Source organism: Anolis carolinensis, chromosome 1 (assembly GCF_035594765.1).
Source record: "Anolis carolinensis isolate JA03-04 chromosome 1, rAnoCar3.1.pri, whole genome shotgun sequence".
Taxonomy (NCBI): Eukaryota; Metazoa; Chordata; class Lepidosauria; order Squamata; family Dactyloidae; genus Anolis; species Anolis carolinensis.
In genome coordinates this window covers 30,113,497-30,141,225 of record NC_085841.1, presented here as the reverse complement: position 1 = coordinate 30,141,225, position 27,729 = coordinate 30,113,497, and the positions used below count along the sequence as shown (strand labels likewise).

The following is a 27,729-nucleotide window of genomic DNA, read 5'->3' as shown; positions in this document are numbered from 1 at the left end:
AGCCAGTGTTGTCTGTAGACACCTCCAAGGTTATGTGGACAGCATGACTGCATGGAGCACCGTTATCTTCCTGCCAGAGTGGTACCTATTGATCTACTCACATTTGCATGTTTTCGAACTGCTAGGTTGACAGAAGCTGGGGCTAACAACAGAAGCTCACCCCGCTCCCTGGATTCGAACTGCTGGTCTTTCGATCTGCAAGTTCAGCAGCTCAGTGCTTTAACATGCTGCGCCATCAGGGGCTCCTAGGTTCACATTTACAATGTACCTAATTTATACAACCACCTTGTAGATTCACTCATCAGGTTTTATATGTAACTAACTTTAGAAAAGTACACACCAAATATAAATCTGGAAACCTTTTCAGACAATTTACGTATTATAGGTTTGCATTTAAGGATGAAAGATGCTCTCAGTAGGGCACGATCCAGTTTTGTGTCATCTAGGGGCACAAAAAGTGCATGAATGGAACCACATTCTTTTTGTGAGCCAGATGCCTTGCCCATGTTTGCCTGCCTCTTGCTGCCTATGAGTACCCCTTACCATAGCTCACTATTCTTCAAAAAGGAAAGGGAAGTTATTACAGTAAAATCAGCTTGAGAGTGGCTAAACCCTAACCTACAATGGGAAGTACAGACATGGGGACAGGATAACCATGTTTAAATATTTGAAAGGATGTCATATTGAGAAGGGGGAGGATTATTTTTACTGCTCCAGAGACTAGGACACATGGACTGAACTGAGTTTTGGAATTCATCATCTTTATTCATATCTTATGTCAACTTAAATATAGTTGAGCCTAAGGACTCATACAGGCTCATAGTTTTGATCAGATATTCACCATCGTAATTCAACAGACTTGGATCAACTGCTGAATATACTTAGTGCTAAACAGCCATTTGGGGCAAAGACACTGACCCTGGTGAAAGTGCTAAACAACAACTTAGCACGAGGAACATAGGATGATGAAATTGTATCCAACAGGCTGTCTGTCCCAGTCTGATACTCTCAAGATGCTTTGGACTACAATGCCCATAATCTCAGACAGATGACTGGGTTTTGGGCAGCGTTTCCCCCCTGCATTGTCTGGAGATGCATGTTATTGAACCTGAGGCCTTTAGTGTGAAAAGCACATGTTTTACCATTGGCCTAACACCTAAACCTTCCTCATAGATTAGTAATAATTAGGAATTATTGAAAACAGCAACAGTTAATGAGAGCTAAAATTATCAATGTTGGTCAATGTCCTCTGTATGATGTCTTGGAATACATTTTTCCTGTTATGTATGAAACCAAGCTGCAAGCCAAAGTTCTGTTGAGCTCCGTGAAATGGACCATGACATTTTGGATTTTTATATTCTGTGGGTAGCTTGTATTTTCACAGTTTCATCATTGCTTCCAGCCAAGGCATACCATGTAACAGGGATCACATTTATATTTTATTATTATATTTATTTATTTGTATTTTCTTAAACTACCCTTCCAAAAACATCAGGGCAGAGAACAATAAATACAATATAATGGTCATATCTGTAAAATGCAATAAATGCAATAAAACATAATTATAAACCACAATTGAAGGTAGCAAAATATAATAGACTGACCAATCCACCAGAAATATCTTGGGCAACATAATTCTGTGATGCAGTAGTTATTTCATTGCAAGCACCACTTACATTTCTGTGGGGAAGATGTGCCCCAAATGGGTACCATTTGTCATCATATAATACAGAGAAAATGCTTTGCCTTTAGATCTTTGTGACAGTTCTTATGTCTAAGGAGCCTCAGTTTATGTTTCTTTTTAGTGTCGTCCCACCATTAGATCCAATTTGCCAAATGAAATCCTTCCCTACCTTTTGAATTCTGTGCTGTAGTCAAGGCCATTGCATTTTCATCTCCTTCACTGCCTAATGGGAATAATCGGTACTTGTCTATTGTCTGTGTTCAGGAAACAGCTCCTCAGACATTTGTAGTGATATCTCCTAATAAGATTAGGTGGATGTAAACATGGCTTCCTTCAGTCTCGGGTGCAGTGGGACATCCACAGACCTTGTTCCATTAGAGATGTTACTGATTCTTGCCTTCCCTCTGGTTTTGTTCTCTTCGTTCTTCCTGTTTTACATGCACCATGAAAATTATTGTTCTCATTTGTTCTACATTATTCCAGCCTGTCACTTATCTAAAACTAGAAAGTACCGTACAGGGACCGTAGTGAGATAAAGCATTTTGATAATGTTTTCAGAACAGAAATCCACTTATAATATCCGAAGTCAGGCCAACATAACCAAAAGAATCTTTAAAAAGTAAGACAAAGAAACAGCTACAGACTGGATTTTAATTTAGCACAGATCCCACCCCCAATGATGTACGGTCACAGCTTGAAAAATACTTTAATAATGCCAAAAAAGTATTTAAGAGACACAATTTTTCTTCAGCATTGCATATAATGGGACTTGACCATCCATGGATTTTGGTATCCATAGGGGAGTCCTGGAACCAAACCCTAGCAGGAACCAAGGGTAATCTCTTGTTTCAACTTTATTTTTATAAGCTTAGATTTCTTAAAAAAGGAATTCGAAGCATTTTATAGAATGAAATACAGCACATCTCGCAATATATACAAAATATATGTTAATCTAAAACCTGAAAACAAACATTATTAAAATGTTAGTATGAAAGCCAGTCTGGAGTATTGGTTTGAGTATTGAACTAAGTCTCTGAAGACCAGGCTTTGAAACACTACTCGCCCAGTGTGATTTTGGTCAAGTCATACACTTTCAGCTTCAGAGTAAAGTATAGGGAAGGCATTTCTGAACAAATTTGCCTTAAGGTTGTTATAAATCAGAAATGACTTGAAGTCACACAATAACAAGCACTACAGCAAAATAGTATAGGTCTAGTGGTTAAAGAGCTGTACTGAGGCTTGAGAAATCAAGTCTACTTTCCATTGTCTCATGCAATCCCTTGGATGACCTTGGCATGCCCACTATCTCTTCCAGCTTCATCAACCTTACACATTATGGGAGGGATAAAATAAGAAGGAAAGGAATGTATGCAGCTTTATTTTATTGAATGTATGGTAATATTTATACACCACACTTTATCACAGGATCTCAAAGTGGCATATAAGTAGACTAATTTTTAAAAAGTAAAATAAATTAGAATGGAAGAAACTGAAATGTATCAAACTATTTAACAATTTTAGAACTGCTCAAAGGGTTAAAATAATATTGAGTTTACAGAAGGAAAGAAAGGATGGATATAAATAGTACAAAGACGCAAATAAGCTGCCCCGAGTCCCTTTAGAGAGATGTGGCTGGATATAAATTATTATTAGTAGTAGTAGTATTAAATAAAAAACAGTATTGACATAAGTAACAAAAACCATTCCAGAACCATTCCTAGAAACATTAGTGAAAGAAATAGTCTCTTATACAGTATAAGGATATACAAGTACAACCTTTCCTTTCAGCACCATGGCCAGCACCAGAGCTAGTATAGCAGCTATACTAATACTTGTCTGCCAGTTTCATTTTTTACTGCTGCAGTAAATACGCCTTAATTGTTCATTTCTGTTCTTGATCTATGATTACACACATGCAATGAACTTGAAAATGCTCCACCTAAATTCATACATGCAACTACACATGCAATTAATTGGAAATAGAGTAATGTGTGAGCTGATCTTTATGACAAGCTGCTTACATAAGTTCCTTTCCACACAGACAGAGTGAAACATATAATTTTCATATGTTTGAAAGCTGCCTAATGCTTAAAAATGGCCAGAAGTTTTTTCAGGGGTTTGGAGCACTATCGGCTCAAGGGGTTAATTTTATTCCTCCCAGACCTGGCAGGGGGGAGATGGGCATAATGGTGGAATGACGAGTTATAAAGTTACAGTCATATAAAATGTAGGTCAGACCAAACTCATAATGTTGCCTAGAAAACTGAGATTTTGTTAAAGTAAAAGCTGATCTTTGTTGTAACGGTTGTGCATTATGTCGTCTTGCTTTCAGGCTGGGGAAAGTTTGCCCGCTTAACCCGTGCCCTCACAAGCAGCCGGGGTGTCCTTCAGCAGCTTGCTCCAAGTGTCCAGAAAGGAGAGAATGTTCATAAACATTCCCGTCTTGCTGAGGTAATGTCTATTTTATTTCTCATCTGCATATTAGGATGCAATAAAGAGCATCCAACTCTTAGGACAGATTACCTGTGGGAAAGAGACCCAAGTTAGGTAACAGTTATCTGGAAATTCAAAATTTGAAATATTTCGAAATCCAAAAGTGTCCTCACGAGTTGCAGAGATCATGACACCTTTGCTTTTTAATGGTTCATTTGTACACAAACATGCATAAGATTATTAAAAATATTGTATAAAGTTACTTTCAGAATATATGCATAAGATATCTTTATATGTGCAGAAAAATAGCATGATACCTCACAACCTCTGAGGATGCCTGCCATAGATGTGGGCGAAACGTCAGGAGAGAATGCTTCTGGAACATGGCCACACAGCCCGAAAGACATACAACAACCCTATGATGCAAAGTGTCGTAATTGGGTAAAATCATGACCACTCTGAATGAATCACATGCACACTAGAAGATTCCAACAACCCATTTTTAAAAAAGTTTTAGCTATGTATATTGATACAGTACATATAAGCTGGGCTTATAATAATAATACATTTCTAATGAAGCACTGCACAAAAATGTTAGATATTTTGGTGTTACCCCTCTGGTGAAACCCAAGTGATATCACTTCATGGGTGGCCTCTTTGTGTTCCTTCTTGTCAGGGAACTGTGTCACTAGCAAGTCTCAGGAGGTAGCAACATGGAGTGTCTGCTAGAAACTTGGGGTACCTGGTAACTAAAATCTTGTAAAAAAATAGTTGACCTGTTTTTGCCTTCCCTCATTCTGCCCAAGTGAGGGACTGCTGCTCCTGCCAGAAAGAGAGTGGCTGGGGGATTTGAGAAGTTTTTGGGACAAAGGGGGAAGAACGAGGGACTGAATGAGATACTACATCTGCACAATCTTATAAAACTTCAGTGTGCAAGGCATACGGCAGCTCGGTGGACAAATCATTGCGTTTGTTGACTCCAGATAAGGCAGAGATGGAAAGTGAGTGTGTGGACAAAGGGATGAATTATTATCTGCCTCTGCAAAGAATTTTTATTTCATTTCTGTTTTTAAAAAAAATATTTTAAGTTGTATGATTTCTGCTTTATTGCTGGGCCTGCAAACTCACTTTTTGCCCCCTTTTGACCTCAGTATAAGTCTAGCAATGCAATTATATTCTTTGGTCTGGCTTGAAGAGCATAGGATTGATACTAAATCCTTTGAGGTATTGAGCTTAAAGCTATGCCTGCATATTTGAGCTACAGTGGCAGAAAGCTTATACCTCCAAACTAAGCTACCAGTTAGGCAGTCATGTTCCCTCCTGTGCAGTGCGATAGTCCTGGTATGAGTAACTTCTTTCCACATTCTTGGATGTATTGCAATCAGTGTTTTCTCTGTGGAACAACTGGTATCAGAGAAGAATTGATCATTAAAGAAAATGCCTGAAACCAATTGTTTCTGTGTGTGATGGACTCGTATCTGGTGTGTTGAAGACACTAAAACTCTCCATGCCATGAGTTCACAGCCCAAGTCAAGGAATGAAAAACATCTGGAGTCCTGCGTGGGAAAGAGCCTGATAATGTAAAACAGCTCAGACTGGAAAATCAGTAGGCTGGACAGAGGAAATTTTGGGAATTGAGGGGGTGGGGCTTTTGGGGTATTTAACTGGGAAGTTGCCCACATTTTCTTCATTTGTAACTAATGCTAGATTACCACTATACAGGAAAGTTACAAATGAAGAAAATGTGGGCAACTTCCCAGTTAAATACCCCAAAAGCCCCACCCCCTCAATTCCCAAAGATAAAGATTCCCTCTTATCTTTTGCTGAACGTAGCATTTGTTGGATTTTCTTAGTAGGTCTGTAGATAGTTTGTAGGTTGTGCTTCTTCATCAGCTTCCCTATGCGGTCAGTGGTTCCCTTGATGTATAATCATTCAAGATTGTTTTAACCAATTTTAAGCTGTCTGTTTTAAAATTGAAAAGCTATTCAATATATTTCAAGTCTTTTGAACTTTGGTTCTAAGCTGATTTTTTTGTAAGTGACCCTGAGATCTATGGACAAGGTGTGGTATATCAATATTTTAATCAACCAGTCAATAACAGAATCCAGAATGATGGACATCGTGTCTCTTGCCCTAAATGTTCAAAGCACTGGGCAAGGTGTTAAAGGTCTTTCATTCTTACAACTGTGTACAGATGGTTTATAATCTGAGGCTTCAGTATCACTCTGAACTGCATCTGTAAAAGTGGGGTTGTAGCCGTGAAAGCCCATGAGGAAATGAAAACCAGTTAGTCTTCAAAGTGCTGATTAATTTCCTCCCTCCTCGCTTCTTCCTCCTTTTTTATGGACATCAAATTCTTCAGGAAGCAGCCAAAACATGCACATCTATGGTGACATATTTCTAGTGCTGATTAAACGCCATGTTTTAGGGCTTTGAACTCACATTCCTTTTGATATAAAACTATTTAGAACTTATTTTTTTTAGTCTGGATGCAGTAGTCTTAGAATCTGTTGGTTAAATGTCTGATACAATATACAATAATAAATTAGATTTGTTGTTGTGAGATTTCAAGGCTTTTTGATGACCCTAAGGTGACCCTATCATGGGTTTTTCTGTGATAGTCAGAGAAATTGTCACAGTATTTTTTTCCACAAAGAATACTTTTGATATTTTCCTTCAGCTTTAAATTGCTCATTTGCTATCTATTAGAGAATTCCATGCTATCTGGTCCATCTGACAAGCCTGTGAATGAATTAAAACCCTGACAGCTGGTGAGTTAATTATAAATAATAAAGGTCAAGAACATGTTCTGAACATATGAAATGCGTATTATTAATTGCCAGTTAAATATTGCACTCATTATCTTACCATCACTGGGCCCAACTCTCAGCTCCAGCACATTACAGCACAGCTGGTATCAGTCGTCGTCTAAGAGAACAATAAGAAAAAAGAACAATGAAATGAATATTGTATAAGGATTACGAAATACGTTGAAAGAAAAACATCTGTATCACCATCTACAAGAATGTGAGGATCAGATGTGTTTCGAATGCAGTCTAATGTGCTCCTCAGGCTCATAGTTGCCTCTTGACCCATAATTATAATTGTCTGGAATTTGGAAGTAATGTGTTACAAAACAATATTACTTGGAATACATTCATTTGGGTGAATAGTGAGGGCATCACAATGTTTCTTCAAAATGTCCAACAACTAACTGATAGGTTTGCAGTATAAGAATATAATTTCAAAAACTCATCTTTTGGTGGAAATGTTTGGCTTTTGGGGTATTTTGAAGTGATTAAATAAACAAAACTAATGTTAATATATTCAGATTGAGTAGCAAATTACTTTTTTGAGCCGTAGTGGCACAATTGGTTAAACCCTTGTGATGTTGAACTGGTGACCTGAAGGTTGGCAGTTCGAATCCGTGAGGCGGTGTGAGCTTCCATCTGTAAGCTCCAGCTTCTGTCAACCTAGCAGTTCAAAAACATGCAAATGTGAGTAGAATAAATAGGTACCGCTTCAGGCGGGAAAAGGCAAAGCAATCTTGCCGGCCACACAACCATGAGGTAACAATGCAGGCTCCTCAGCTTGAAAATGGAGGATAAAAAACTTCTTCAGAGCCAGAGATGGGCACTGCTTCCAGAAGCCAGAAATGAAAAGAGAAGCCTTTGCCTTTGTTTGTGTTTGTCTGTCCCATTGTATATGATTGTAAAGGCATTGAATGTTTGCCTATGTATGTCAATGCTGTAATTCGCTCTTGAGTACCCTAGGGGAGAGGGGCGAAATATAAATAAGGATTATTATTATTATTATTATTATTATTATTATTATAAATGTCAATGCTGTCACATTAGCTGCAATATGTTTGCAAACTCAGTCTTATGGGATAATCCATTTATTTTCAGTAACTGAAGGTAACTTTATAATGTCTGCTGTGATGGGTTGAGTGACTAAATCTTGGAATAATGGCTTTTGGCATAGCAGGGGGATTCTGGGAGTTTTAGTTCAATTTTTTTTGAAGCTAATGGACAAAGATTTGGAAGAACATTTGTGGTGTCAGGTTTTAGTTCGGATCACACAAATGATGGTACCTCTTCATAGAGCCCTGTAAGTAGATACAAGCCCATGCAATGAATGTATTCACTAAAAATATTTTTTAACTTTCCTCCTCATCTAATCAATATTCTTAGAGTGGCTTTCAAACATCAGTCATTCAGGCTATCTAGCTTCCTTCAGGCTATCTAAAATATTTAATATCAATAGGAAAGGGGATTTTATGGAGACAAGAAAAACAACCCAGAAAAGCAGGCATTAGTTCCTGTTTATAAAGTGGGATTGAAACAGCTCAGGCAGCCAAAACTCCCTAAGGTGCGTCTGTACTGTAGAATTAATGCAGTTTGACACCACTTGAATTGCAAAGGTTTATTGTGGGTATAGATTTATAGCCTTAACCATTCTGTGCTGGCCCACCTGAGTACTAAACTAAATAATAAATTAAGAGTTTTGACTTTCCTATGATGGGACTTTGCCTTACTGTTTTTCTTTTTCTGCAGGTCTTACAACTGGGCTCTGAAATCCTCCCGCAGTACAAGCAAGAGGCACCAAAGACTCCGCCACATATCATTTTACATTACTGTGTTTTCAAGACAACATGGGATTGGGTCATCCTGATTTTAACCTTCTACACAGCTATTTTGGTCCCTTACAACGTCTCATTTAAAACAAAACAGAACAATGTGGCCTGGCTGGTAGTGGACAGCATTGTCGATGTCATTTTTCTGGTAGACATCGTGCTTAATTTCCATACCACTTTTGTCGGTCCGGCTGGGGAGGTCATCTCAGACCCAAAGCTGATCCGCATGAATTACTTGAAGACCTGGTTTGTCATTGACCTTCTCTCCTGTTTGCCCTACGATGTGATCAATGCATTTGAGAATGTCGATGAGGTGAGTGCAGTTTTGTTTTCATATGGAATTTCCACTGGAATCAGTTCGCAGACTTCATGCTAGTTCTTTATTCGTGTGCTTATTTTACTACCTTTCTTTGCTCCAATCATTAATTGATTCACTTCTCAATACGTTATTGTTGCTTCACAGTAGTACTTCATAGTCTCTTATAGTCAATTTCAAGGTGACACAGGTGCATCTCTCATTTGGCAGATGAATAGGATGTCGTTTTTTTGCCACAATGTGATGCTCAGCTGGAATAGAAATATTTTAAAAAACCGATAATATATTTCATACAGCCTTGTAGTGATTTCATCTTTTAAAATATATTTTATTAAATATATTAAATACATAAACACAAAAATAGTACTTGTAACATCACCACAAAGAACAGCAAAAGGTAAACAAGCAGAAAGAAAAATAATAATAATGCTATTTGACACAAATATAAACCCCAACGTTTGTTAGAAAATCTGTCATCTGTACTCACCTTTAACCTCCTTCCGTCAATTACAGCCCTATCTACACTGCTATATAGTGCAGTTTGAAGCTGCATTATATGATCAGGATAAACTCATATAATGTAGTTTAACTACATTGCATTGCATTATATGGCTATAGGTGAGGCATACCTCCACCTCCCTCCTTCCCCCCATTCTTTGGGATTTGTAATTTGTCAGGGAAACAGCATATAATTTGTTGTTGAAGGCTTTCATGGCTGGGTTGCTGTGAGTTTTCTGGGCTGTATGGCCATGTTCTGATAGCATTCTCTCCTGCCACAGGCATTCTCAAAGGTTGTGAAGTCTGTTGGAAACTAGGCAAGTGGGTTTTATATATCTGTGGAAGGTCCAGGGTGGGAGAAAGAACTGTTGTCTGTTGAAGGCAAGTGTTAATGTTTCAATTGGCCAGTTTGATCAGCAGTGAATAGCTTTGCAGCTATTCACTGAAGTGGTTGGCTAATAGAGTTAGCCAAGTACAGGAATGTATCCGTCATGGATTGTATTTTTATATGTTATGTCTTCTATTTGTAGCTGTTAACAACTTTATTATTTATTTATTTATTAAAACATTTATATCCCACCCTTCTCACCCAAGAGGGGACTCAGGGCGGCTTACAGTAAACACACATATAAAAATTATACAGTACATGTAAATCAGATTAAAAATTATTAATTTACATCAACATTCATAAAAAAATTCTAAAATATAAATGGACATGTTCAGGTTCAAAAGACTGGGTCTGTCAATTGGGTTCTGGCGTACAGAATAATAATTGGCACTGCTGATTCTTATTTGAAAGCCTGGCCCCACAACCAAGTTTTAACCTTCCTACGGAAGGATAGGAGGGAGGGAGCCTGCCTAACTTCACTGGGGAGGGCGTTCCATAGGCAGGGAGCCACTACTGAAAAAGCCCTGTCTCTCGTCTGTGAGGCTGACGGGACCGTGAGCAGGGCCTCATCTGATGATCTTAAGCTTGGTTGGAACAAATAATAACATGACACAAATATAATGACATTCTCGCTGGGAAAAACAGTATCTGGTTTGCCATATAAGATAGTTTGAGCAGCACTATCTTATTCCTTTTTAACAATGGTTTATGGTGTCTTTATGAAAAAATTCTAATCCCCCCCCCCCCGGCCCCCTTTGGCCCTTCTGATGAAACCTTTTCAAATAACCCGGGCATCGCCGGGTACCCAAGCTAGCATTTTATATAAAAAAAGGAGTTCTAGAGTGTAATTTCACCAGAAGGAAAATGACACAAGTTTCAGTCATTCTGATCCAATGCGTTAGGGGCCATAACATCACATTCTGTTCCCTTTGGCATTTCCCCCAATCCCCTGTCAGGCCTCCTGTGCACAGGAACATCCTCCTCAATTGCATCTCATTTCCTATTGTGCTGCGGCATCACAGCAAGTGCCAGTTCTGTAATTTTGGATCTAATCATTCTTTACTCAGGAGTGAATGTCAGTAAAGACCCATCTTGGCAAACCAGCTCAATTTTAAAAATCAGCTGTCATTTATAGTTGAAGGGCCCTGGAGAATATGACTGATGTGCTTTGTAAATCAATCCACCAACACAAATGTCTCTGAACCTGTGGCTTTTTTTTTTTTTAAAGTAAAGTGCTTGTTGTCTCTCCTAGATCATCCGCTCCAGAGATTTTGTGTTCTTGATGTTGCACTTCACTGTGTCATTCCTTAATGTTGTGTTGACTTTTCCTTTTCAACACAGGAAACTGTGGTAATGTTATAGGAGGGAACTGGAGTAGGTAGGCATGACAGTCCCTTCCACATACAGCCTCTGTTGAGTGGAGCACTCACTTACATTATCATGGAGGGTGACTGTGTCAATTTCAACTATTTTCCTGGACCCTCATAATCAGGAAAGTGCAGTATGTCACCTGTGGGGTACATGTACATCTCAAGCTATTTTGGACCCTCTGTTGCCCTCTTCAATTTTTCCAATTGTCATCAAAGGATATCAGCATCAGCTATCAAATTCTGGCATTCTGGAGTGGCACAGACCTTGATCCGTGGATAAGTGGAACCAGGGTTTTTGGGTTGATTTTTATTTTACTAAAATTTCTAGATTTATACATAAGTCCTTGAATAAGTCTATAATGTCTAATTTTAATAAAGTAATCTGGTCTCCAGAATTCATTTCTAATTCAACCAAATGCATCATTCCATATATGAGCATGAGCACCGAGGACTTGTTTTCTTTCGTCTGTTGATTTATTAGCATAGCAAATTAAAGTGGGTCATGTTTCTGCAAAGTTATTTATGTTTTCGTCTTCTTATGATTTACTGGACTGATGTCTCCAAATATCAGCTACCTGCTGTGGATCAAGAATTTGTCTAATTTATAATGTAGGAGCCTCCGGTGGCCTAGGGGATAAAAACCTTGTGACTTGAAGGTTGGGTTGCTGACCTGAAGGCTGCCAGGTTCGAATCCCACCTGGGGAGAGCGCGGATGAGCTCCCTCTATCAGCTCCAGCTCCATGCGGGGACATGAGAGAAACCTCCCACAAGGATGGTAAAACATAAAAAAAACCACATCCAGGCGTCCCCTGGGCAACGTCCTTGCAGACGGCCAATTATTTCACTCCAGAAGCAACTCCGGTTGCTCCTGACATGGAAAATTTTTTTTTATAATGTACAAAAGTATTTTGTGAATCATGATTTTTTCAGTTGATGTGCTTGTATACATAATTATATGTGCATCTACATGTAAATGTCCACTTAGTTTTCCTACCAGTAGATGAGATAACCATAGCATGCCTGTGCTCCTTGACAATAGATGCAGCATAACCCATTTAGATAATTTTACAAGGTTTGTTGGACCCATTGACAAGCCTCGATCTTGCCCACCCTGCCATATATATTAGACACACTGATCAGACCTTACTTTTGCTCCAAAACCTCATCTGTTTCTTGATTCATGATGAGAGAAAGATGTGGAGGCATGTTAGCTATCCAAGATGCTCCTTTGTATATGTGCATCTCCAAAAGTTTGATAGCGTTTCAGTTTATATGATCTCTAGTTAGCTTGCTCCCTAGTTAGGGAGGGGAAATTTTATGTGAAAAATCACCATCATTTGTAAACATGCTTAGTTGGAGGTCTTTATTGTGTTGGACCCAAATGTAGCTATGGTTAGAGCTGCCACATTGAAACAGATGGATTTTAAGTTATTGCAAACTAATTGTCCTACTGATTTCCATGAGTCTATTTCTAAGCATAACTAGCTCTGGATTCAACTCATTCTGGAGAAGACTGGCTGTGTTCAGTAAGTCATATGACATGAGCCATACTACTTTATGACTTGCTGATATTAGCTAAATTGAGAACCATCCTTCATTCTTATTAGTCTTGATGGTACAGACATGCCTCCTTGAAGAACTGCAGGGGAGAGAGATTAAATATAAATGCAGTGACGTTTGCTTAACTAGATAAATTAGAGAAACATTTGACGCTGAGCAAAGGAGATGTTTATTTTCCAATCTAAACTAATGAAGAAGTGACATAGTAAACAAGCAAGCAAACAGGAAGCACCAGAAATAAATAATGTACTCACTTAGGAAAATGAAAATCGCTGAAATCTGATCAGGGAGTGGAGCAGAAGATGGAAAGAATTGTTGAATGAATGATTACAAAATAGGTTTGTTTACAGAGTGGGCAGTATATTACTTTAACCACAGGTCTAGTTGAAAGAATTGCTTCTATTTGAATTTGAATTGTTCAAACTCTCTTAAGGAAACTAGTTTGTTAAAGTCTCAGTAAAGTAACGTTTATTTATTTTTGTCTAAGGTGGAAGAAATTTTTTCTTCCTGCATTGTTTATTGAGCATACAGTTTCATGATTGTCCACATCCCACAAAACTCCAAATATTATAAAAATACATGTGCTCTGTTCCATATTACAAATAATATATATTTATTTTGTGGTGTCTGAAGTGGGAAAGGTTTACTAATCAACACTAGCAGTGAAAATAGACAATATCAACATAAATAGCTATCAGTTTACTGCCTTTTCATAACACCCACAATATTCTGCCTGTTGTCCCTACTGGTTGTGTCCTATATATCACAACTTATAATTTCTCCACTACCATGTCTCCCATTGCAGATGAAACATTTTTCCCTTTCTGAGTCATGGTTAAGCAAAGGTTCTGTTTCTGAACCAACTGGCAAGGTTACTTTGCTTTTAAAGAAATGATTCCAGTGAATTATTGCATGGTCGGATGGAAAAAGCAGCCACATAAGCTTCTCAAGCTATATAAAGTTGAAGAATTAAGGACTAAATTACACCCCAGGGATGATATATGATAATAATATCATTTGTCAAAAAAGAGCCATTGATCTTGTTAAGTTGTGCAATACTTTCGAAAATGGCTGTTGGCACCACACTTTAAACTGCTTAGAAAGGAGTATTTGCTTTAATACATATTGCATTGAGGTAGAAGCCTATATTTCAGCAGATGCTGGGCAGGACATGATAGTTTTTTCAATTTGATTGAAAAATAAAGGGTCAACAGTTGCTTCTCCAGAGTTGTCAAGACCCAGGCTGCAGAGCACCAATAACGATACACAGAGGCCAGAATCTATCTAATATCTTTATTAAGGAAATATGTAAAGTCAATAAAAATAAGTGTAGAATATAGTTCAGAAGAAGACCTTTCAGGAAAGGTCAATTATAGTCCAGGAAAACAATGTCCAATATAAAATATTAAGGTCCAAAGTTGTAATCCAGTAACCGAAACACTCACTTTGCCAAGCAAAGTGAGGGGAGATGACAAGGTCCTTTAGTCCATGAAACTTAAGCAAGGCTAGGAAGTAAACTTGATTCTTGGAACACAAGGCTTGATTCAAGGCAACAAGAAACGAGGAGCAAAAACAAGATCCGTGGTGAATTCGTGGCGAGATCCAGGAAGCAAAACAAGGTCCTGGAAGGCAAAAGCAAGGCTGGAAACGGGAACAAGAACTTGAACGCGGGAGCAGCGTAGTCCACACACAACCTACTCCCGGAGCTGACGAATTGACTCCGCAAGATTCCTACGTGGGCAAAACACCTAAGTAGGGTCTCGTTTTCCCGCCAGAGAACAATTCTCTGGGGAACCAGAACCGAAAGCCATTCTCTGAGTCCAGATGCATGACTCCCTAAAGATTCCCATGGGAAGCAGGCTTAATCAACCATTTGTTTGGCGGCGATTCTCAGGCTTCTGCGATTAGCCTGTTGAGCTCCCTTCTGTTGTTGATAATAATCATGGCGAGAAAAAGGGGGAGATTTCGGCTCAGGGCTTGTTTGGGCAACTTCTGGGAGGCAAATCTCCTGCAGGTGCAGGGGCTCCATCTCTGGCTGTGAAAGCTCCAATTCTGGCTGAAACGGTGGGAAACCTAAGTTTTCCTCTTCATCTGTCACAACAGCGCTAGGAACGGGACTACATGGCCCATGAGTCATCACACTATCCCCCTCCTCAAGCCCCCTCTCAAAAATGGGCTCTCTCCCCGAGGTGCGGGGCCGCGGCTTGGCGGGGTAGGTCTGATGGAAGCGGCGGGTTAAATCGGGGGCATGGACTGAGGAAGCGTCTTCCCAAGAGCGTTCTTCGGGGCCAAAACCCACCCAGTCAATGAGATACTGAAGGCGGCGGCGATGAAAGCGAGAATCCAAAATGTCCTGAACCTCGAACTCCTCCTCCCCATCCACCAAAACAGGAGCGGGGGCCGGCCGGTCTGCATCAGGGCGCACACCATCCGCCAGAAGGAGCAGGGAGCGATGAAACACTGGATGAATGCGCATAGAGCGCGGAAGTTGAAGTTTGAAAGTCACGGGGTTAAGTTGCGCCACCACTGGATAGGGACCAATGAAACGGGCATCTAACTTCCGGCAGGGACGGTGGGAGGGCAAGAAGCGAGTGGATAGAAAAACCCGGTCTCCTACCTTGATTTCGGGCCCCGGCTGGCGATGATTGTCAGCGTGGCGTTTATAGTCCTCCTTGGCTTGATCTAGTTGCTGGAGCAAAAGTTGTTGCACCGCTGTGAGTTCTTGCAGCCAGTCCTCTGCTGCGGGAACTTCTGAGGTTTCAATGACAGAAGGAAAGAAACGTGGATGGAAGCCGTAGTTTGCAAAGAACGGGGTTTCTTTAGTTGAAGCCTGGACACCGTTGTTGTAGGCAAACTCCGACAGCGGCAACAGGGAAGCCCAATTGTCCTGCTGATAGTTTACATAACAGCGAAGGTATTGTTCCAAAGTGGCATTGGTGCGCTCAGTTTGCCCATCCGTTTGGGGATGGTGAGCCGAAGATAAACGAGAGTCTATGCCCAATAGTTTTTGTAGTGCTTTCCAGAAACGAGAGGTGAATTGGGACCCACGGTCAGTGACCAAACTCTTGGGCAATCCATGTAATCTGAAAACATGCTGAAGGAATAAATCTGCAGTCTCCTTGGCCGTGGGGAGGCCATTGCAGGGAAGGAAATGGGCTAATTTGGTAAAAAGGTCCACCACCACTAGGATCATGGTGAATCCAAAGGAAGGTGGTAGGTCAGTGATAAAATCCGCAGAAATTATTTCCCATGGACGGGATGGTGTAGGAAGGGGATGCAGTAGCCCTGAGGGCTTTTCCCTTCTTGTCTTGGAACGCTGGCATACCGGGCAGGTATTGACATATTTTTCCACATCCTTGCGGATCTTGGGCCACCAGAAATCTCTTAGGATCAAATGCATGGTTTTAAATAGTCCGAAATGCCCTGCTGGCTTGCAGTCATGACACAGACGAAGTGCCTTTTCCCTGCCCGGTCCGGGAGGGATGTAGACGTGATTTCTATAGCAAAGTAACCCATCCTTAAGCGAGAAGGGAAATTGTAGTCCTTGACGAAGTTGATCTTGAGCCCAGGCATCTGCCTGTTGACTGGCCCTGATTTCCTGAGCACAAAGGGGCCCTGGAGAAGAGGGAGTTGATTCAATTGGAGTGGATTTGGTGTTCCCCACTGTGAGCGTGGCAAAGTTCTCGGGCTGCAGCAATTGGGATTCAAAGGTCTCTCTGCGCCCTGCAGCGTATTCTGGTTTCCGTGATAGAGCATCTGCTTGCTTGGTCTGAGCTGGGGTTACATAATGAATCTGGAAGTCAAAACGTTCAAAGAATAGAGCCCAGCGCTGTTGCCTCTGATTTAACTTGCGGGCAGTTCTTAGATGCTCTAGATTCCGATGATCAGTATGGACCTCAATGGGGAATTTGGCCCCTTCTAACCAATGTCTCCAAGTTTCAAAGGCTGCCTTTATGGCCAAAAGTTCTTTTTCCCAAATAGTGTAATTTCTCTCTGGGGCTGTTAGTTGACGGGAGTAAAAGGCACAAGGGTGAAGATGACCTCCCACTGGTTGCAAGAGTACAGCCCCAATTGCCACATCGGAGGTGTCAGCCTGCACAACAAAAGGGGTTTTAGGATCTGGGTGCTGAAGGATTGGCTGGGACGTGAATAATTTCTTTAGTTGCTGGAACCCTTTCTCTGCTTGTTCCGTCCAGCGGAAGGGCTGTTTCCCACGGATGCAGCTGGTGATTGGATCAGACCAGCGGGCAAAGTCTGGAATGAACTTGCGGTAATAGTTCGCGAACCCCAAGAAACGCTGCACCTCTTTCTTGTTGGTTGGCGCCCGCCATTCCAATACTGCTGAAACCTTTGCCGGGTCCATGGAGAGCCCTAGTGGTGAGACACGGTATCCCAGAAAATCTACCTCTTGTAGATCAAAAGCGCATTTTTCCAGCTTGGCATAAAGTCCATGATCCCGCAATCGTTGTAACACCATTCTGACGTGGTTCTCATGTTCCGATTGTGATCTAGAAAACACCAAAAAATCGTCCAGGTAGATGATCAAGAACCGATCTAGATAATCCTGAAAGATATAATTGACAAAATGCTGGAACGTTGCGGGAGCTCCACATAAACCATAATTCATGACCAGGGACTCGAATAATCCGAATTTAGTTTGGAAGGCGGTTTTCCACTCGTCCCCCTCCCTGATGCGAACTAGATTGTAAGCCCCCCGAAGATCCAGCTTGGTGTAAACCTTGGCCCCTCGAAGCCGATCTAATAGGTCCGAGATCAAAGGCAGGGGATAACGGTTCCGCCTAGTGATATTGTTCAATGCTCTATAGTCCACCACCAAGCGTAGGTCCCCTGACTTCTTTTTCACAAACATCACTGGGGAAGCGGCTGGGGATTGAGAGGGTCTGATTAACCCCTTGCGGAGGTTTGACTCTATGAACTCCCTGAGAGCTTCTTGCTCTGGTTCAGTCAGGGAGTAGAGATGTCCTCGCGGGATCGGGGCCCCCTCCACCAAGTCAATGGCACAATCATAAGGCCTATGCGGGGGCAGTTTCTCGGCTTCCTTCTCATTGAAAACATCCCAAAAGTCTGAGTATTTCTTGGGCAAGGTGATGATGGATTCAGCGTCTGTGGCATGGCAGACCTTGGCTACAAGACAATGGTTTTGGCAATATTTAGAAGCAAACTGCAGTTCTCTGTTGGTCCAAGAGACGCTGGGGTCATGGAGTGTCAGCCATGGGATCCCTAGAATCACAGGGAAATGAGGAACCTCGGTAACAAAGAAGGAAATCTCTTCCATATGTTCCCTTATCCACATTCTGGTGGGTTCAGTCCATTGGCTTACTGGACCTGTCTTTAGGGGGCGGCCATCTATGGCTTGCACCACCCGGGCGTTCTTGAAATCGTGATACTGTAATCCCAGAGAGTCGGCATACTCTCTATCAATGAAATTGTTTGTCGCTCCTGAGTCTATCATGGCATGGATCATGACGGGTCCTTTTTTCGCTGACCACAAGGTGACCACTAGGAGAAATAGGACCCCGGTTGGCGGCTCTTGAGTGGGGTTTTTGACCGGGTTGGCGAGCCTCTCCACGCCCGGTCGCTGGCTTCCCCCGCCGGCTTTGCGCCAGCCGCCTCGGCCGTCTCCGTCTCCACGGAGGCCGCCGCCGCCAGTCGAGCGGCGGGCTTTCCTTTGGCTGGACACTCTCTGGCAAAGTGGCCCCCGTTTCCGCAGTACCAACAGAGGTTTAAACGTTGGCGGCGGGCCTTTTCGGCAACATCTAGTCTGGGACGCACATTGCCCAACTGCATCGGCACCTCCTCGCTTCCTCTGGGGTATGGGGCTGGTGGCGGGGGTCTCCACACTGGACGCGGCTGGATGCCGGCGGGAGCGGGAGGTTTTGCTCCAGCTCTTCCACTCTGGCCTCGGATCCACTGCTTTCTGTTGGCAAGCATGACTTCAGCTCGTAAACATTGATCAATGAGTCCTTCAAGAGAGTTTGGAGGGTCCACCTTGGAGATTTCTTCCAACATCTCGATGTTGAGACCCTCCCGAAACTGTCCTCTGAGGGCTATGTCATTCCAACCGGTGTTGTGAGCCAGCACTCGGAACTCGGCTATGTACTGGGACAAGGGCCTGTCCCCTTGGGAAAGGCGCCGGAGTTTGTGGCCGGCCGCCTCTAAATTGTCCTCGATCCCCCAAGTTGCCTTAAGGTGATCCAAGAAGTTTTGCGTGGAACTTAAGTGTGGGGAGGCTTGATCGAACAGCGCCATCGCCCAGTTGGCCGCTGGCCCGTCTAGGAGACTGTAAATCCACGCCACCTTGATGTCTTCTTGGGGAAACTCGGCATTACGGGCTTCTAGGTATGCCTGGCATTGGCGACGGAAAACATGAACCTTGGAAGCTTCTCCAGAAAACTTGGTTGGCAACGCCAGGGCAGGGAGACGGGTTCCGCGTTCCTTCAAGCCCCGTATTTCCCCCTCCTGCGTATGGAGCATATCACGGATTCTGTCCACTTCATCCTTGGAGATGGTGTAGCTGAGTGGTTGGTCACCCGGTCCGGCTCCGGTAGACATTCTGGCCGAGGTTGATTGGTGCTTAGGGTGGCGGAGTCAAACTGTCAAGACCCAGGCTGCAGAGCACAAATAACCATACACAGAGGCCAGAATCTATCTAATATCTTTATTAAGGAAATATGTAAAGTCAATAAAAATAAGTGTAGAATATAGTTCAGAAGAAGACCTTTCAGGAAAGGTCAATTATAGTCCAGGAAAACAATGTCCAATATAAAATATTAAGGTCCAAAGTTGTAATCCAGTAACCGAAACACTCACTTTGCCAAGCAAAGTGAGGGGAGATGACAAGGTCCTTTAGTCCATGAAACTTAAGCAAGGCTAGGAAGTAAACTTGATTCTTGGAACACAAGGCTTGATTCAAGGCAACAAGAAACGAGGAGCAAAAACAAGATCCGTGGTGAATTCATGGCGAGATCCAGGAAGCAAAACAAGGTCCTGGAAGGCAAAAGCAAGGCTGGAAACGGGAACAAGAACTTGAACGCGGGAGCAGCGTAGTCCACACACAACCTACTCCCGGAGCTGACGAATTGACTCCGCAAGATTCCTACGTGGGCAAAACACCTAAGTAGGGTCTCGTTTTCCCGCCAGAGAACAATTCTCTGGGGAACCAGAACCGAAAGCCATTCTCTGAGTCCAGATGCATGACTCCCTAAAGATTCCCATGGGAAACAGGCTTAATCAACCATTTGTTTGGCGGCGATTCTCAGGCTTCTGCGATTAGCCTGTTGAGCTCCCTTCTGTTGTTGATAATAATCACGGCGAGAAAAAGGGGGAGATTTCGGCTCAGGGCTTGTTTGGGCAACTTCTGGGAGGCAAATCTCCTGCAGGTGCAGGGGCTCCATCTCTGGCTGTGAAAGCTCCAATTCTGGCTGAAATGGTGGGAAACCTAAGTTTTCCTCTTCATCTGTCACAACAGCGCTAGGAACGGGACTACATGGCCCATGAGTCATCACAAGAGTTCTTATCCATAAGATCAGAAACAAGAAATTTCCCGGAATTATGGGGCTACAACAACCCTCCCAGAGCCTTTGGGCCCAGATCTCCCACTGAATTTGATTATATAGCTGCTGATGTTAGTCAATAAAATCTGTGGCAAATCTATGTTAGAGGAATGTACCACACACCACAGAGCATTCTTAGACCACAGGACAGAGTGTATTTAGCTTTCAATACCTAAGTGACACAATAGAAATGGAAAAATCACTGCAGTCTCATTGGTGCAAATGGCAATGGCTGATTATTCAGAGGTGCTGCAGGTGTCAAACATGGAGCAGAAAGGGGCACATATGGTTCCCAGGCTGCCTGAATAGTGTGTGTGTGTCTGTATGTGTATGTGTATGTGTATCTGTGTGTGTATCATTTTCTTTCTTTTATAAATAGATGTCTATCCCACCATTTATCAGAGGATGTCAGGATCACACAATATAAATAGTTTACAATATTTCCAGATTAAAAGCACAAATAATATGAACAGAATTAGCATTGTTGTTTGTTTAGTGCCTTCAAGACATTTCCGCATTATGATGATCCAAATGTGACCTTCTTATAGGGTTTTTCTAGTCTGTTCAGGCTCAACCAGTGAGTTTCCATGGTCAAATGGGCATTTGAATTCTGGTTTCCAGAGTTGTAGTCCAAATCTCAAAGCACTGCATTTAATTCACTCAGTTGCAACAGTAAATACCACTTTAAACTACAAATATTAAAGAATATTGATAATATTTAGATTAAATGACATAGAAGACTCTAAACTTCTATCCAGTCATAAGAGAACTCCCACCCTTAGGCCTAGACTTGAATATACCTGATATAGAAAGAAAATGGTCTTGGGAAGAAGGGGAGAAGCAAGCTTAGGAACTACTGCTTAAGTCAACCTCGTGTTGACGATGCAGCCAGAATTATGGATTATGATATTTATTTGTTTATCATGTCAGAAGTGAATTGAGAATACAGTTATAATGTATTTAAAACCACAGAGTTTTAAAACCTGTCATTATGCTAGATTTTCTTTGATCAGAAGCTGGCCACTTGGAGTGCCTTTGGTGTCGCTGTGAGAAGGTCCTCCATTGTGTACGTGGCAGGGCTCAGGTTGCATTGTAATAAGTGGTCTGTGGTTTGCTCTTCTCCACACTTGCATGTTGTGGACTCTACTTTGTAGCCCCATTTCCCAAAATTGGCTCTGCATCTCGTGGTGCCAGAGTGCAGTCTGTTCAGTGCCTTCCAAGTCGCTTAGTCTTCTGTGTGCCCAGGTGGGAGTTTCTCATCTGGTATCAGCCATTGATTGAGGTTCTGGGTATAAGTCTGCCACTTTTGGACTTTCGCTTGCTGAGGTGTTCCTGTGAGTATCTTTATGGGTCTTAGGAAGCTGTTTCTTGATTTAAGGCATTGACATGCTGTCTGATGTCTGAACAGAGGCCCTTGGTCCTTTCATTACAGGCTGCTACTTTCTGATGAATGTCAGGTGATGCAATACCAAATAACAGTATAATTTCTCCAGTGGTGTAGGGCGTAGACATTCTGTGATAATGCAGCATGTCTCATTAAGGGCCACATCCACTGTTTTAACATGGTGATATATATTCCACACTGGGCATGCGTATTTAGCAGCTGTGATGCCTCATGGGCCTTGTAGTCCTGTTCCTAGTACTATTGTGGCAGATGAAGATGAAAACATGGGGTTTTCGCCGGTTCAACAAGAGCTGGAGTCTCTTCACCTGCCGGATGTTGATGTTTGCCCTCAAGAATTCAGTAAAACAGGCCTTGGGCAGAACTCCCCTCCGTTTCTCAGGAAGGAATCTTATTCTAGAGACAGAGGAGTTAGAGAGGCCCAACGGAGGAGTTTACGGATCGCTGCCAAACAACAGACTGATTAGGCCTGCTTCCCTTGGGAAATTCTAAGGAGTCTTGCATCTGGACAGAGTTGGGTTTCGCTTCTTGTTCTCTAGGGAAAGAGACTTGTTGGCGGGAAAACGAGACCCAATATAGGTGTTTGGCGTGGGAGATTCTTTGCGGAGTCAATTGATCAGCTTCAGGAGAGAGATCGTGTGTGGACTTCGTAACCCCAGTTCCTTGCTTCCCGGATCAAGCTTTCAAGCCTTTGCCTTGCCTTGCTGTTTAACCACGGACCCTGCTCCATGCTTCACGTTTTGCCTTGTTTCTAGTCACGGACCTAGCCAAGTACCAAGTTTATTTCCAGCCTTGTTGTCAAGCTTCATTGGACTCTAAGACTCTGACATTTCCCCACACTATTGCTTGGCAAAAGTGTGTGTTTCGGTCAAGTGGATTAAAACTTTGAACTCTAATATCAATTATTGGACAATACATTGTTGGACTATATTTGACCTCATTTGAAAGGTCTGCTCCTGAACTATATTCTTCACTTGTTTTTATTGCTTTTTAATATTTCCTTAATAAAGATATTAGATAGAGATTGGCCTCCGTGTACGGTTATTGGTGCCCAGCAGCCAGGGGTCTGACAGCAGCTGAGTAGCAAAGCTCAAGGGCAGATGTCTTCAATGTGTCTGGTTGCGATCCCCAGGTTGTGCCAGTCGGTTTTCATATGATATCGTTTCTAGCACCCACTTTTTGCTTGATATTCAAGCAGTGCTTCCTATAAGTCAGAGCACAGTCCAGAGTAACTCCCACGTATTTTGGTGTACTACAATGCTTCAGTGGGATTCCTTCCCAGGTAATCCTCAGAGCTCAAGATGCTTGTATGTTCTTAAGATGAAAAGATGGATTTTGATATGATCCATAGATAAGTCAAGGGTCATTCTGCAGAGAGGGGAAAGGCCCAGTGCCAACCCAGGGACCAGCACCCCGGCCACTGCCACCATTTTCTCATCCAGGCATCGAAAAAGGCCAGAAATGGAGAGAGTAGAGGAGTTTGGGTTTCTTTTAGGTTTCTTGGGGATGGATTCAGTTCTTTCACTCTACTCAGAGAACTGGATGGTTCTTTTTTTAAAAAGCAAAAGAGTAAAGGTGCAATTCAATCACCCATGGATAAGTCAAGTCGATCTAGGTTTTCTGAGCTGACCTTTTGACTAAAATTTCTAGACTTATACATGAGCATATAGGGTAGTTTTCCAGTTCTTATAACCAGCTGGAGTGGGAAATGGTTAATGAAGAGAAATAACAAATAACTTGAGATGTGGTAATGGCATCTTCCAGGTTTCTTTATCCTTTTTTGCCACCTCTTAGAATGGCTGCTGTCAAGTGACAACTGATGGAAAGAGGCACGGTGTAGAGCTGGCCAGCATCCCTTCTCCTTTGCTGCAGCCTGATGGACATAACTTATTGTTGGCTATTGTTGAGTCATAATTACAGTAATTTTATTTCCCTCATGCGTTGATCCAAAAACCTGATGCTGTTTTGATCATGCATGATTTAAGAAAATGAAAAAGTGGAGCATATTGAGAATTGTTCTTTTATGTCCTTATGATCTGAGGAAATTATAACTAGATTGTTATTGGAAACTTTCATTTCATTCATTTCATTTCATTTCAAAATTCTATTTGACCCATATACATTTTATATTCCTTTGTTAATTCTATTTGTAGGCCATCACAATGAAAAAACAATATACAACCAGCATGACATATTACAACAGTCAAGAAAAATGACACATATTGTCATGTAAAGCCAAATAATTTTTGTGTAAACATGTAAAGTTGTAAATGCTTTTTCATATGTAGTATCCTGTGGTAATGTTAGTAAACAAAATATTTATGATCAATAATTGACCAACACCACTCCCAACAATTACAGAAAAAAAACATTAAAATATGTAAATAGTCAAATCAACAAAATGTCACAAAATACTGGGGCTCTATATTTAGTGTTTTGCTTCATTCCTTGGTTGATCTATTGATCACTTTGCAAAACTTGCTCCTTATTTGCTTCTGAGATGAATGAGACAAGAAGTGTGAAGCATTTTTGCCCATTAAATATGTTCCACCGAAAACAAATAACAATGAGGGCAAAACCTAGCTAGTCTCTGGTGGATAGCAATAGAAGGAGAACAGCGTATTTCAATATTCTGTTTATGAAAAAAGCTGCTTGAGAATGTGAACTTATGTAAATCTGTCATAGGCTTGCCACTTTTAATTTGACTCAAGAAAGATATAAATAGTCTTCTCTTTCCATACTTCCCTACAATTGCTCATATTCTGTCATGCACTGATGGGATTAGATAATGCTTTTTTGTTGTGTGTTTTAAAAATATGGTTTAGCTCTTTTAAAAATGACTCCCCCCAGTCCTTGTCTTGCCTTGTGATGATTTATGTCTTCAGTTTGCGTTGGTGTAATAGATAACACAGATGCCGGTTCATCTACACTACTTTCTCTTTCTATATACTTGAATCATAATCTAAATCAATATGATTCAACAATACTGAATTGAACTGGATGTAAGTAGGCACTTTTTCAGCAAGTACAGAGCATTGCATTCCCAAGAGGATATAAGTACCAGGCTACATGGTGCAGTCTGCACACAGAGGCTGCCAAAAAGGAGGAACTAAGAAACAACAGGAAACACAATGCAATCTTCATCCTTGCTGGGGAGTGATGGGCAACTTCAGAGAAACTCAAGAGCACTATATATGTCAGTCTTTCAAAGCTAAATGTCATTGGATTATTTTGGGCCCTAAACAGTCATATTGTTGCGGTCGGAGCAAAAATAGCTTTCAACAGCCAATTGCGCTTCCTAGAGACATTCTGGAGGCACAACTGACCACTATTATACTTTTTTGCATGCAGGATATCAAAAATCTCTGAGTGGTCCTGAGGTGAGGAATTGTTATTTGCCCCTCCTTCTTTGAGAACATAACATAAATGTGCCTTCCAGCATTTCAGAGGTGATAACTGGGATGCATGTGGCCAAGCAATGTCAAAATGTGGTTAAGATGGCAAACTTTAATTAAGGACACAGAAGATCGGAAAGACTTCATTAGTTTGATTTAATCTGACCCTGTAGGTAACAGACAGATTTCACCCACTCCTCTCTCCTTCTCTGTTGAGTTGAGTGAAAATACACTGAACTCAGCAATGGAAGATAGTTGAGTTAAAAGGGGGAAAATGGGAGGAGGAGAGAGAAACTGAGGCATTTTAAGAGCAGTTGAAAAAGTGAGTCAGCAGAGGATTAATGGGTGGAATTGGGATTGAACTGAGATTGAACCTGATACCTTCCTCATGCAAAGCGGCACGAGCCCTTCCCATGGACAGTAGGTTCAATGAAGTCTGGTTAGGCCAGTGATAGTAGGGAGGGTAAAAAAGATCTAACAAGTCTCCCTTTAATGCATTGGTTCTCAATCTGTGGGTCCCCAGGTGTTTTGGCCTACAACTCCCAGAAATCCCAGTCAGTTTACCAACTGTTAGGATTTCTGGGAATTGAAGGCCAAAAAATCTGGGGACCCACAGGTTGAGAACCACTGCCCTAATGCTCACTCTCATCCCCATTCTGTTGATTCTTACATAAGGAAAGAGATCAGACAGAAGACAGTGTTTCTTAACACATCAATCCATTGGTTTGTGCTTCATCCTATGGTTGCAAATGGGGGTTCAACTTCTGATAAAAACGTGTATGGTTGTAAATGATGGTTCTATTTTGCGACAGGGTCTACTTTTAGATAATCCCCAAACTGCTAGTTGCTTGCATATTAGTGAGCCAAACTTTAAAGATGCTATCCAAGGTCCTGAACCAATCCTGAAAAATGTTTCTTAGTTTTGAACATATTCTTTAAAAACCAGAGAGGATCCACCACCCTACTGAAACCATTCTCTGTCTTTCAAGATATTCCAGTAACTGGAATGTGACCAATTCCAGTAACCAAATGTGTTTATTTATATACTGTAATGCTGTTATCCAGCACAATCATTACTATGGTTCTACATACAGAGATATTCACTGTGTAAGCCCAATGTTGGATCCTGTCTGGTGTATTTGAAAAGTCTTTCCTAAAAAGCAAAGAACTGGACCTTCATTGATAAAGGAACTGAATTTTTGCCTTTCCTTTTCCTAATGTGATAAGCACATGCCCCCATAAAAAAGACATGCAACAACAAAAACAATCCTTACCTTTTACTGCTCTTATTAGGATGGTTATCTTGAAATGTTACAGCAATTTTTATTGCCCTCCCCAAGGCGACTGAGATAATGTCTGGGTAGCACTTTTAAATAGTTGAAATGAATTATATAAATGGTCGATATTGTTTGTAGCCTTGGTTTTCAGAGCCCAATGGAAAAAACATTTTAATAGCATCAAATTAGCCATTCTTTGTGTTGCTCATATTGGTTCATTACTCCCTTTAGTATTAGAGTCTCAAATCCCCATGTTCATTAGTATCCTTTTCAAAAAAGGCTCATAAGCTTTGAAGACTGGCTGGTTTAATTAATTAAGGGGTTATCAACATAGGGAGCATATATTTGATAGATGCAATGCCAGATTTGTGTTCTGACTCCTACAGGTAAAGGACTGGAAATAGCAAATGGGAGAAAGATTTGCACTTCATAGGCTCTAGAGAGTTGATTTTTAGAGGAGGTTGGAGAACTGGACCTCATGGATCAAAGTAAAAAAAAAAGTGAGCTCTTTACATCTAAAATCCAGGTATAAAACTGATGTGCTGCAGATCCATTTAGTTTAAATACATTTCTCTCACTTCTTCTAAGGAGCTCAAGGCTGTACGTATAGGAGTCATCCCATTTTATCCTCCCAAGAATCCCGTTGATCTTTGTCAGGGCTGGAACATCAACGTATAACCCTCTAAAAGTTAAACTCATCCGTTCTAGCTGTGGTAGAAGCAAGCAAAGCAAGCAAAGATTTTTCTGTTTCAGTGAGCCTTTAGGGAATAACCGCTCATAGGATAAAAAGGGTTTGAATAAGGCTTTTGATAAAAGTGCTGTATTGTCTGGCATTATTTTAACTGGTATGTTTTTAAATTGCTTTGACAGTAATTGTGTTTATAGTTATATTTCACTTTTCAAAGATGTGGAGTTTTGTCTATACTTCTTTTAACTTTTTAATCCACCTTGAGTCCCAGGGCTTGGGAAAAAAAGATGATATAAATAAAGAAAATGATGATGATCCCAATGAAGCTAGTCACTGGTGATACATGGCAGGAATACTAACCTATTTTCACACAGAGTGCCCAAGATTGGCTTGCGAGGCAGTGATTTGTTCATAACCATGTTAGTTTTTCACTTGACTACTCATGGAGCCCCCGGTGGTGCAATGGATTAAAACCTTGTGCTGGTAGACTGCTGACTTGAAGGTTGG

The 27,729-nt window shown here is 41.4% G+C and overlaps 1 protein-coding gene across 1 annotated transcript in view; it reads left to right on the top strand.

The window, feature by feature from the left end:
* The window catches only part of kcnh1 (potassium voltage-gated channel subfamily H member 1), a 313,161-nt gene that overhangs the window by 59,006 nt on the left and 226,426 nt on the right, over nt 1–27,729 (top strand). The window contains exons 5-6 of the mRNA XM_062971714.1: nt 4,017–4,135; nt 8,675–9,067. Of these exons, the coding sequence (XP_062827784.1) occupies nt 4,017–4,135; nt 8,675–9,067 (512 nt within the window). The remainder of the gene's footprint in view (nt 1–4,016; nt 4,136–8,674; nt 9,068–27,729) is intronic.